The sequence below is a fragment of the Manis javanica genome, chromosome 7 (assembly GCF_040802235.1).
Source record: "Manis javanica isolate MJ-LG chromosome 7, MJ_LKY, whole genome shotgun sequence".
Classification (NCBI taxonomy): Eukaryota; Metazoa; Chordata; class Mammalia; order Pholidota; family Manidae; genus Manis; species Manis javanica.
In genome coordinates this window covers 47,012,031-47,025,272 of record NC_133162.1, presented here as the reverse complement: position 1 = coordinate 47,025,272, position 13,242 = coordinate 47,012,031, and the positions used below count along the sequence as shown (strand labels likewise).

Below are 13,242 nucleotides of genomic sequence, written 5' to 3'. Positions count from 1 at the left end.
CCAAACAGGAGAAAAAACAAGCAAGTAATAGCCTGTATCTAAGCTTTATGTGAGCACCTCTTCCAGTAATTTGTTTACAGAATGGGAATCGTACATCCACTTGGTGAATTGCTGTTTTCCTCTCAATTTGTGCATGCTTTTCTGTAAATGTGGATCTATATTTTTGATGACTACATAGCATTTCATCATACAGATGTACCCCTATTTAAGCAGAACTCTAGATGGCCATATTGGTTATTTGTAATTGTTCCATATTATAAGCAACCCTAAAATCAATGTCCTTTGCCTGTCTGATTGTCACTTTAATATAAATTTTCTAAGTAGAATTGCAGGATCAAAGGGAACATATTTTAAATTTTGGTGAAAGTTACTCTCAAATGCAGTACCAGTTTACCTTCCTGCCCATAATATATGAGAAACTGTTTGCCCACAATACTTAGACAATGGATTTTGGCTTCCTTTGGTCAGTTTGTTAGGTGCAAAATAATACTGTGTCATTTTAATTGAGGATCAGTATTTTGCATTTATTGGCCATGCATCTTTTAAAAATTACCTTATATGTGTGTTTTTTCTATTGGGTTCTGTCTTGCTGATAAGAATTCTTTATCAGCAACATAACATACTTTTGGATATTTTCATTGTCTTACAACTGTGGGGTGTTCTGGTGTAAGAAAGTTTTTTTTTAAGTATGGTTGTAACTATCAGTCTTTTATCATTTCTAGTTTTCATGCTTAGAAAAGTATTCCCATCCTCCAAAGTTAAAAAATAATTCATCTGTATCTTTTTCTAGAACTCTTGATTATATTTCAATCTTTATCTGGGATTTGGTTCATTCATTCACCGAGGATCACTAGGGATCTAGCTTTATTCTTCCCACCTTCCAGTGACTAGTAATTCCATACCATTTATTGAATAATCCATTTTTTTTCTCACAGGTTTTTAAATACTGTCTTTATACTTAAATTGTTGGCAATTTTAATACTTTAAAAGTATTGTTACATTCCTTTGGAATTGCATAGAATTGGGAATCTTCTCCAAGAGTATGCTTGTTACTACTTGTAATTTTTTTTTTAAAGTTTAATTTTGAAATAATTTTAGACCTACAAAAATTGTGCAAAACTGGTAGAAAAGATCTTGTATATCTCCACCCAGTTTCCACCAGTGTTAACATTTGTGTAACCATGATATGGTGATCAAAATCAGGATATTAACATGAAGGGTGCCATCCTGTAGATACTTCTTGATGGTTGCTTTTTTATATTAAAGAGTACCTGAAATTCACTCCACACCAGATCATAGAAATCTTACTTTTTTTTTTGTTTTACAACTGCATCGTATACCTGTGCATAAGTATTTTCATACTGTTGGAGCTCTATCTTCCGGATAGACTCCTAGAATTGGGATGGCTGGGGCAAAAGGTAAGCGCATATGTAGTTTTTTAAATTGTGTATTGGCAAATTTCCCTGTGGAGGGGAACTTTTTTCCTTGCAATTTTATCTTTTGAAGAAGCCAGGCCATTTGTTATATAGATTCTGCCACATTCCGAATTTTGCTGATGCATGCCCATTTGTCATTTAACAAGCTCCTTTTCCCCCTGTATTTAATGTAAATTGATATTTAGGTCTAGAAGGATACACAATGACTAGGTGTCTGTCTTTTGATGTTAACAGCAAGAGATCATGGCTTGAACCCATACTTTCACTATGGTTCTTGCAAAATGGTGATATTCTATCATTTCTTTTTCATTTGTTAGCTGGAATAGCTCTAAAGAAGGAAACTTGCCCTAATCAACACTCAGGTTACCCTGAATGCTATTCTTACAGAAAAGGAAGGATAAGCTTGCTTCTTTCCCTTTACTGTCAGTATTCAGAATTAGAATTGGCTCCCCAGCTTCCTCCAAAGGTAGCCAATGAGTTTTCATTGTTACTGTTGATTCACTATAACATATTACTTTAACAGATATACTTTAACTATTGTAGTTATTGATGCTCATATTGTCCCATCTTTGCCCAAGAAGAGCCTCTTTAAGTTGATAATATTTCAGTCCTTTTGAGCTGACCCTCCTAGTCCTGATAGTTTTCTTGATTTCTCGTGTGACAAGATACCCAGGCTCATCCTGCCCCAGAACCAGAATTACCATTTCTCCTGTTTGCTTATAATGGGAAAGGCTGTCTAGGGCCTGCCATCCGGGAACCAGGACTTATTTTGTGTCTTTATTTTTACATTATTCCTATTTCTATCTAGCTCATCAAATTGATGCTAGATTTTTGTTGTTACGAAAGTGATTTCTTTCCTCCATTGCATCTTTCCTCCAATAAAAAGTTGAATGTTTATTTGTGACTGGCCTGTTTGGGCCTTTTTACCTTTTTTGTGTTCAGTTTTTCCTGTCTCCTTCCCAATCATTACACCTCTTATTTTGTTCTTTTGCCCAGTTGCATTTTCTGGCATTTTCAGATGAATAATACACACTAATGATATAGTCACCTTAGTCTTACTAATTTTCCATTAAGTTTATGTAAAAGGCAAATTACTAGTGCTCTTACTAGTGTGGTGTTTTTCCTGGAATGAACATAACTGATGGACATAAGTTAGCTGTGCTCTGCCCAAACAAGTTAACTTCCTTTCACCACAATATGCCTTATACTATCTATCTCTTCTCATTTTTACCTTTCATGAGCTGAGCTCAGGTAAGTACATTATAGTGATTTGTAATTTATATCTCTCATCAGACAACTTCCACAAATTCTGCTTTATAACATTTCATGGGAATTGAGTGCTCAATATACTGATAAAAAAATAGGCCGAGAGGGAATATGCTCCCCAATTGGCAGCCAAAACTTTTCTATCTCAAGATTCCTAGTCCTATGTCTGTGTGTCTTAGGTTTGTCTTTGTATAGTTTTTTTTCAAAAATCTCTTCTTCTCAAGCTCTATTTTTAGAGGTCAGTGCTATGTGTCATGGTGGTTTATTTATTGAGCTCCTACTATGAGACAGTATATGTCTTGCCAATGGGTTTCAGCCCCAAGCAAGTTCGCTATGGGTTCACAGCTATGGAAATCGACAGCAAAACGTTCTTGGGGTGAAAGGGTTTATTACCCGGCTTGTTCTCCGGCTATAGGTCGAGCACTAACATCTCTGCCTCCGCCCAGAGCACTGGGCCGAGCTCTCTATATAGCACAATAATAGCTTATTGCCTAAAGGTGTGAAGCGGTAGCCTAGCAACAGGCCAGTTACATCATCAGGTGATTTAAGTTCAGTGAGGATCCTGGCCATAGGAACCCCAGCTTCCCCACAGTATAGCATAATGATTAAAAGTGTGGGCTCTGGAGAAAAACTACCTACTTATTGTACGTGACTTTGGTAAACTATGAATCTCTCTGGATCTCAATTCCTGATCTATAGAATGGGGATAGCAATAGTATCTCACATAGTTGTTCTGAAGAGTATATGGTTTTTATTTATAGACTTATCTGGCTTATAGTAAGTAAGTATCTGCCATTATGAACCATGTGCTAATCCCTTTCCTATTCATGAACCGATATATGCTGAGCATCTGCTATGGTTATTACAGTAGTTTCCTTACAAGTCTCCCTGCTTTCTCCAAGTCCCCCCTTCAGTTTATATTCTGAAAAATCCTGTAAGTCAGATCTTGTCACTCCTTTCTTCAAAGCCATCCAACAGCTCCCACCTCACTCAGAATACCCTGTAGTGGCTTTACAAACCCTACATAACTGGGCCCACATTACTTCTCTGAGTTCATCTCCTCCTGCTCTCTCCATTCTCTGTGTTCCAGCCCAAAGGTTTCCCTGTTCTTGAACACACCAGGCAGCCTCTTGTGTCGAAGTCTTTGTTTTTGCTATTCTGAAGTATACCTCCTGTAATGTCTTTATGGCTTACTCACTTACCTTCAAATATTCACTCAGCTGTTGTCTTCTCAAATAGGCCCTTCCTGACCACCTGTTTAAAATTAGCAACTTGGCCTCACCTGCTAATATACCTTATCTCCTCCTTTGTTTTGTTTTTATAACACTCATCATGTGGTGTTACTATATAATTTATTTAGTGTGTTTAATATCTTTCCCTATTTAGTGTATTTAATATCTTTCCCTAAACTAGGACAGAGGTTTTTATCTGTTTTCAACTGCTAAATTCCCAGAGTCTAGAACAGTGCCTGGAAAATTAACAAGTGCTTTAAATATTTATTGAATGAGTGAATGAATCATTCTAAGTGTTGGGGTCAAGGCACTGGTAGGAAGCCAAACTAGCAGCAAGAGTACCTATTAAAAGTAATTCAGACAATGGTTCTAAACTACTGGAGATGAAAAGTAGATGTGTGGACTGGGAAGTACTTAGTTTTACATTTAAGGATAAGAGAAGAAAGGAGACTGAGTGCAGGAAGTCATCAGCTTAGTGGTTCCATTCTGCCTGAGATGCAGACATGGGAGCAAATGGGGTTTGGGAGGGAGGGGGTATGTGAAGAGGAAGAAAATGAGTTTGGATTTAAACATACTGATACACAAGGGTCAATGGAACATTCAGATGTGGTTGTTCCAGTTGGGAGACATTACAGTCTGGAGCTCCAGAGAGCTCACTGGCTTAAAGACCAAGTTATGGAGTGAGCAGCACAGGCAATGGAAGCCCTGGAAATGTGCAAGATTTTAAAAATTTAGGAAGGAATCCTGAGGAACACTAACATTTAGAGGGACAGACATTTAATTTAATTTACACTTAGATAATTCTGTGGAAATAGTATTATAACTTATGTTTTACTATGAGAAACTTGAAGCTTAGAAAAGTTAACCTGGCGATTGTAAGCAGATCTGAGATTCTAACTTTATGAGCTTCCAAAATCAGTGCTCATTTGTCTATCTCAAAGAACTTTACATTGCTAGCACTTAATAGTTGAAACTTTCTCGGTCCCCCTCTCCCCTACCCCTACCTCAGCATTTGACTTGATAATTTATGAAGGTACGTAATGGAAAAAGCCATGCAAGAGGTGGCTGATCACAGTTCTGGGATTTACTCTTGTGTTACTTTGGGAAGATGTACATATTTTTACAAACTCTATTTCATAGCTGAAGTTAAAATATGTGTCAACCAGTGCTGTTTACATTAATAGTTTTCACTCGAGGCTATATAAATTATGTAGTTATATATTATATATTAATATATGTATATAGTAAAACAGATCCGTGTTGCATTTTTATCCAGTGATGGGCTGGGTTTATACCCCAATGTCAAAGGATTTCTACCTTTCAGCTTATATCAATTAACGACAGTAGTTAGCTAGCTATGTTTGTAAGCAATATTTCCATGTGTTCTGTTAAAGTCAGCAGATAATTTTATGTAAATACAACTCCACCGGGTCAAGCGAGAGATAAATAGCACTGTAGTGGGCAGGGCTGGAGGTGGGACCACCCCATGACAGCTTCATAGCTACGACAATGGTTGCCATGCTGATTCTACGTTTTCCCATTGGTCACCGCCAAACATATTGCGGTTCCCCTGGCAGATTTCATTGGTTACCGTTCTGCAGTGTCCGTAAAGTACCGTAAGTGAAGTGTCGCAAAGCAGGAGGAAGGCGGGAGTCCTGATTGCAAACGTTGAGAAGTCACAGTTGTAACGCTGTAGAGGCCGTTATGGCGAATGCTCCGTGGGCCGAGATTCGTGAGAAATTCCAGGCCGCGCTAGCCTTGTCGCGGGTGGAATTGCATAAGAACCCCGAGAAGGAACCTTACAAGTCCAAATACGGCGCCAGGGTGCTGCTGGAAGAGGTCAAGGCGTTGCTGGGCCCCGCGCCTGAGGACGAGGATGAGCCGCCTCAGGCGGATGATGGCTTGTGCACGGAGGACCACGCCCTGGGGCTGCCGGCTGAAGTGATGGAGGCCGAGCGGCCCATCGCCCAGGGGGCAGTGAGGCTGGCCGTTATTGAGTTCCATCTCGGGGTGAACCACATCGACACCGAGGAGCTGTCGGCGGGGGAGGAGCATCTGGTGAAATGCTTGAGGCTGCTGCGCAAGTACCAGCTGTCGCAAGACTGCGTCTCCCTCTACATCCAGGCGCAGGTGAGAGCCAGTCGGCCCGCTGCTGTCGGCCAGGGGCGAGGGGATAAGAGAGGGCCCCAACTCTTGCCAAGGCCAAAATCAAATGTTATAAGGCACATTGTCCCCACGTTGTTGAAGCTTTGGTATAAGCGGCTGTCACACTACCTCTCCACCGCCCCGCTCCAGCATCGCTTGCTGCTTCCCTTAGACGTTGTCAAAACATTGGTTTCCTGAGACCCCAGCTACATCGTAAAGGCCCTTTCCAACTCTTCTCCACCGGTCCAAATCCTGTTCATTCTGTTAAGAAAAAAATCCAGAGTAATTTAAATCTTAATTTAAGGTTTAAGGAAATTACAAAGAATAACCGGAGTACATTCTTAATTTAAAACAAAATATCTAAAAGTCTTCAGTTTTTGTTCTTGCTATATTCATTACTTTACTTCCCAGGGAATTCTGTCCATTCTTCAAAACCCATTTCAAGACTTATTTCAGATTTTTAGTTAAAACTTTCTTTGGATCATTTTGTTTTGAATTGATCTCTCCCTCCTACTTTGAATCATTACAATATTTACCGTTTCCGTATGATTTAAAGAAATACATCCGATACTTCTCCTCGGGAACATAACACTTCAAAATATAAGTACGTATGTACTCCTTGTATGTGCCAGGTACTTTGCTTAAGTGCACAAACCCTGACATCCAGTAGTACCAGTTCCTAATGCAAGTAATCTAAGGAACATTTCCTAAAATTGATCATATATGTGGTCACAAGGCCTCAAAGAAAAGTCTCAGAATTATAAAGGAAATTATGTAAGTCATATTCTTTTATCTTATCCCAATAAAATTAAAAGCTATATAACAAGAACTATGTCTCTTTTTGCTTATTGTTTATAACCTCAGTACCTGGTATATGGTAGACCATTCTAAATATTTGATGAGTGGATGAGTGATCTAGTGAATTCATAAAGATGTTGAGTTCAGAGAGAACCTCAGTTATTTGAAATTCTCCATATAGCTGCCAAAGATCTAACATTTAGAAAATTTCTTCAGTATCTTAAAAACAGAATCTCCCTTATACAATCTCTGATATTTATTGAATTTTACTGATTTTAATGTGCGTATTCTTTCATATTTTAATCTCTGAAATTGGGATGCATCTTAAAGATTGATTTTGTGTCATAATTTACTTGTTTTCTTGTTGATATAAAATAAATGTGTATCTTTTTAATTAAGGTATCATTGATATATAATCTTATGCACAGGTTTCACATGAGCAATATGTGGTTACTACATCCCCCCCTATTATCAGGTCCCCAGCACATACCCCATTATAGTCACTGTCCATCAACATAGTAAGATACTGTAGAGTCACTACTTGTCTTCTCTGTGCTATACTTCTTTCCCCTTGTGCTACATTCCCCTTATCCCTCTCAGTACCTTTCCCTTTGGTAACTGTTAGTCCATTCTTGGGCTCTGTGAGTCTGCTGCTGTTCTGTTCCTTCAGTTTTTGCTTTGTTGTTATACTCCACAGATGAGTGAAATCACTTGGTACTTGTCTTTCGCCACCTGGCTTATTTCACTGAGCATAATACCCTCTAGCTCCATCCATGTTGTTGCAAATGGGAGGATTTGTTTTCTTATGGCTGAATAATATTCCATTATATATATATATATATATATATATATATATATATATATATGTATTACATCTTTATCCGTTCATCTGCTGATGGACACTTAGGTTGCTTCCATTTCTTGGCTATTGTAAACAGTGCTCCGATAAACATAGGGGTGCATGTGTCTTTTTTAATCTGTGATCTTGTTTTCTTTGGGTAAATTCCTAAGATTGGAATTCCTGGGTCAAATGGTATTTCTATTTTCAGTTTTTTGAGGAACCTCCATATTGCTTTCCACAATGGTTGAACTAATTTACATTCCTACCAACAGTGTAGGAGGGTTCCTCTTTCTCCACATCCTTGCCAGAATTTGTTGTTGCTTGTCTTTTGGATGGTGGCCATCCTAACTGGTGTGAGGTGATATCTCATTGTGGTTTTAATTTGCATTTCTCTGATGATTAGTGATGTGGAGCATCTTTTCATGTACCTGCTGGCTATCTGAATTTCTTCTTTGGAGAAGTGTCTGTTCAGATCCTGTGCCCAGTTTTTTAATTGGATTATTTGCTTTTTGTTTCAGGTGCGTGAGCTCTTTATATATTTTGGATGTCAACCCCTTATCGGATCTGTCATTTTGAATATATTCTCCCATACTGTAGGATGTCTTTTTGTTCTACTGATGGTGTCCTTTGCTGTACAGAAGCTTTTTAGTTTGATATAATCCCACTTGTTCATTTTTGCTTTTGTTTCCCTTGCCCTGGGAGGTATGTTCATGAAGAAGTCGCTCATGTTTATGTCCATGAGATTTTTGCCTATGTTTTTTTCTAAGAGTTTTATGGATTCATGACTTGCATTCAGGTCTTTGATCTATTTTAAGTTTACTTTTGTGCATGGGTTTGACAGTAATCCAGTTTTATTCTCTTTGCCAACACCAGCTGTTGAAGAGGCTGTCATTTCCCCACTGTATGTTCATGGATCCTTTATTGTATATTAATTGACCCTATATGCTTGGGTTTATATCTGGGCTCCCTAGTCTCTTCCACTGGTCTGTGGGTCTGTTCTTGTACCAGTACCAAATTGTCTTGATTACCTTGGCTTTGTAGTGGAGTTTGAAGTTGGGGAGTGTGATCCCTCCTGCTTTGTTCTCCCTTCTAAGGATTGTTTTGGCTATTCGGGGTCTTTTGTGGTTCCATATGAATTTAAGAATTATTTGTTCCAGTTCGTTGAAGAATGCTGTTGGTATTTTGATAGGGATTGCACTGAATCTGTAGATTGCTTTAGGCAGGATGGCCGTTTTGGTAGTATTAATTCTTCCTAGCCAAGAGCATGGGATGAATTTCCACTTGTTAGTGTCCTCTTTAATTTCTCTTAAGAGTGTCTTATAGTTTTCAGGTTATAGGTCTTTCACTTCCTTGGTTAGGTTTATTCCTAGGTATTTTATAATTTTTGATGCAATTGTGAATGGAATTGTTTTCCTGATTTCTCTTTCTGCTAGTTCATCGTTAGTGTATAGGAAAGCAACAGATTTCTGTGTATTAATTTTGTATCCTGCAACTTTGCTGTATTCAGATATTAGTTCTAGTGGTTTTGGAGTGGATTCTTTAGGTTTTTTTATGTACAGTGATGTCATCTGCAAACAGTGACAGTTTAACTTGTTCCTTTCTGATCTAAATGCCTTTTATTTCTTTGTTTTGTCTGATTGCCATGGCTAGGACCTGCAGAACTATGTTGAATAAAAGTGGGTATAGTTGGCATCCTTGTCTTGTTCCTGATCTTAGAGGAAAAGCTTTCAGCTTTTCACTGTTAAGTATGATGTTGACTGTGAGTTTGTTGTATATGGCCTTTATTATTTTGAAGTACTTGCTCTCTATACCCATTGTGTTGAGAGAAAATAATTGTGTATCTTAACAAATTGTGACATCTTATATTCAATGAAATACAGTATTTCAAGCAGCCAACCTTTTCTGAAGGGTGACTTTTTAGAGGTATAGTAAGTAAATCAGGATCAAAACCTTGATTGGAAGTTCTGGCCATTGTGATAATAAAGAAAGTCCATAAGAGTTACCAATGTTGAAAAGTAAAATAATTTATAAAAATTAAATACTGTTTGCATATGTGATCCTGTATACATAAAAAAAACCCTAAAGTCATCAACTGAAAAACTATTAGAATTATCAGTTTGATAAAGGAGGATATTAGGTAAATATATAATATCATTAGTATTCCTGCATATAAGCAGTGACTGGTTAAAATACTATTTTTAGAAATTAAATTCACAACAGCAGTATATTAGGGGTAATAGAACTGATAATCTTGAGAGAGAGAACATCTTCCTGGGTGTCATAATTAAACACAGCAGTGTCATTATCCTAATAATCAAGTGTAAGTCTCTGATGCAATTCCTGCTGATAACACAGTAGGTTTTGTTCTTAGAACTTGACAAAATGAGTATGTTTCTTTGAAAGGATAAATAAAAATATAATATGAATAAAAAAATATATAAAAATATGAAAAGATAATTTATGCACTAAAACCAGCCTACGAGGTACTAAAACAGCATATCAGTAGTGATTTAATTAGATTCTATTTGTGCTAGTCTGTTTCTGATCTCTACTATTCATTCAGTTGATATGTTTATTCTAATCATATTACCACACGACAGATTTTATCATATTTTTTTAGATTTTATCATATTTAATACTTGCTATACATGATGAGAGATTAGATCTCACTAATAATAAAGCAAACTAAAATAATGAAATAACAGCATCAGATACATGAATTGTATCAGTGTCAGACACTAAAGGTATTGATTATACTCATTGTTGGAGAGATTCTGAGGAAATGGATACTATCCATTAGCATTATTCCTAGTGGAAATATAAATTCATAGAACTTTTTTGGAAATCAGTAGGTATCAAAACTCTTGAGTCAAGACTTTGACTTAAAAATTCCACATCAATATTCTAAAGTAATATTGGGACAGTTAGGCAAAGGTATGCCAATATGCAAGTTCATCACAGCATTAATTTAAATTTAAAAATTTTAAAGTTGATTTAATTTGAGGTTTTTAACTTAATTTTAAAGTTAATTGTTTTTTAAAAAAGAGGATACAATAAAATATGTCAAAATGAATATGATTGTATATCACTGATACTTCAATTAAAAATATAATAAAAAAATGAATATCAGTCAGTAGATGTATGGTTAAATACTGCTACATTGATACAAGAGAACAGTATGCAGCCATTAAAAATAACTTATATTTGTTAACCAAAAATATCAATATTAAGAGGGAGAGGGAAGACTATCACACATGTTTGGAATTATGTGGAATGATTCCATTTTTGTAGAAGACCACATAAGCTTGTGTATATGTATAGGAAGAAGATTGAAAGTGTCAGTTCATGGGAATTTATGTTATTCTGACTGCATTGTCTCAATCTGGTGTCTCCTTCCTGGGAAGCTATAGAGATGTAGAATTTGGACCCACATTAGGTTATCAAAAGAGACTGTCCTTTTATCTTTACTGAGTTCTGGGAGCCCTAGGAATGATTTTTTTCTGGTTTTCCGCCTGATTTTTGCTATCATCAATATGTTGCATTATCATCTTGAGTGAAATTTAACTACAGTTGGCCCCTGAAACAACAAGGGGGCTAGGGCACCAACCAGTCTCCATGCAGTTAAAAATCTGCAAATAACTTTGGACTCCCCCAGACCTAAATACTAGTAGCCTACTACTATTGACCAGAAGCCTTACTGATAAAATAAAGTCAATTAACACATATTTCGTGTTTGTATTATATACTACAGTCTTACAATAAAGAAAGCTAGAGAAAAGAAAATGATTTTACAAGTTGTCACAAATCTCCAAAAATGTTCCAATATATTTACTGAAAAAAAATCTGCACATAAGTGGACCCTTGAAGTTCAAACCACTTCATTCAAAGGTCAACTGTACTTTACTAGAATTCCCTGAGAAATTAGTAGATTATTCTCCCTGCTCCCAGGATATGTATGTATAAAGAGTACCTCGTGTGTGTGTGTGTATAGCTTTATGGAGGTACCGCTGACATACAATGAATTGCACGTTTCTAAAGCGTGCAGTCTGATGAATTTTGACATCCATCTATACCCATGAAACAATCACTGCAGTCAAGGTAATGAATGTAGTAGTCTTCACTACTAACGGTTTCCTTGGGCTCCTTTCTAATCCCTTCCTCCCCGACTTTATTCTTTCACTCTCCCTTCTGCGTGCCCCTCCCCCCATTTTCTAGAATTTCATAATGAAATTACCCAGCGTATACTCTTCTTTTGGTTTGACCTTCTTTCACTCAGCATCATTATTTCATTGCTGCATCAGAGATGACCATGTTTTATTCTTGTTTAGTCTGTTAATATGTTGAATCAAATTGATCGATTTTTCAATGTTAATCCAACTTTTCCTTAATGTGTTAAACTCTGCTTGGAGTTTTTACTAAGCAAAACTTGGCTAAAGTATTACCCTTTCCATATATGTTGGACTTGCTAAAATTTTGTTGACGTTTTTTGTATTCATGTTCATGAAAGATATCAGTCTATAGTTTTCTTGTTATGTCTTTGTTTTAGTATGAGGTGTGACTTGTTCTTTCCTCTGTACTTTTCTGGAATGATTTGTGTAGAGTTGGTATTATTTCTTCCTTACATGTTTGGTAGAATTCAGCAATAGTACTTAGCTGTTTTTCAGTATTATATTTAACATTTTTTCCCTGCTTCCTCTGATATCCTGAGGGCAAGAACATGATGATGCTCTGTGAATGGTACAATACTTTCTGGTGTATTGTGGTATTTATATTTAAAAAATAATTCATGTAGAATTATTCAATATCAATAGCAGTTATCTTTGTGGAATAAAAACTTAAAAAACATTAATACTATTAATTTTGAAAAATAAAATTAATTCTACATCCCTTGCATGGTCCTTACCTTTAAGACCTCAATAGGTTATGGTTCAAAAGACAAACCTTTGTCACTTCTAGATCAGGCATCTCCGGTTGGTTTAGTAATTATCACACACCAGCATTGATGCTTTCTGTGGCACAATCCACCCTGGATCTGGCAGGCTAAATGCGTCCCCATCCCATCAAAATAGAGCCAGTGTGGCTAGCTAGTTCCTCGTACTAGATAACTCTAGACTCTCTGGGCCAGGAGCATAGGCTGGGGTTGGCCTTACTTGTGTCGTGGCCAGGTGGTTTCTCGAGGACTCTTATAACATTTTAAAAACTAAACCAGTTTGTCCCCTGCTACATAATAACTCTTTTATCAGGCTCTATAAATCGGACCTGTATATATAGTCAGAACTTGAGACTAACCACCTATAGCTTCCCATTTTGTAAGAAGTAATTTGAACTAGGGAATGAGAGAAGGTTATTTGTGGATCCATTTCCTAAGGTCAGGATATGATTATTAAGGGAGATTATATATACTCTCTGAGGTGGGGTAGGCAGAATAATCCGTAAGTTAATAGTGGGCCAGAGCCCTTCAGTCTTCTCCAGGCTTCTGCAAAGACTCTTAAGTAATACAGAGGAGAGAACTTCCCCGTCTCAA

General features: G+C 37.0%; 1 protein-coding gene across 1 annotated transcript in view; it reads left to right on the top strand.

The window, feature by feature from the left end:
• The first annotated feature begins 5,543 nt into the window (after positions 1-5,543).
• Positions 5,544-13,242, top strand: part of KIFBP (kinesin family binding protein) — a 69,296-nt gene continuing 61,597 nt past the window's right edge. The window contains exon 1 of the mRNA XM_037003010.2: positions 5,544-6,064. Coding sequence (XP_036858905.1) covers positions 5,639-6,064 — 426 coding nt within the window. The 5' untranslated portion in view covers positions 5,544-5,638. The remainder of the gene's footprint in view (positions 6,065-13,242) is intronic.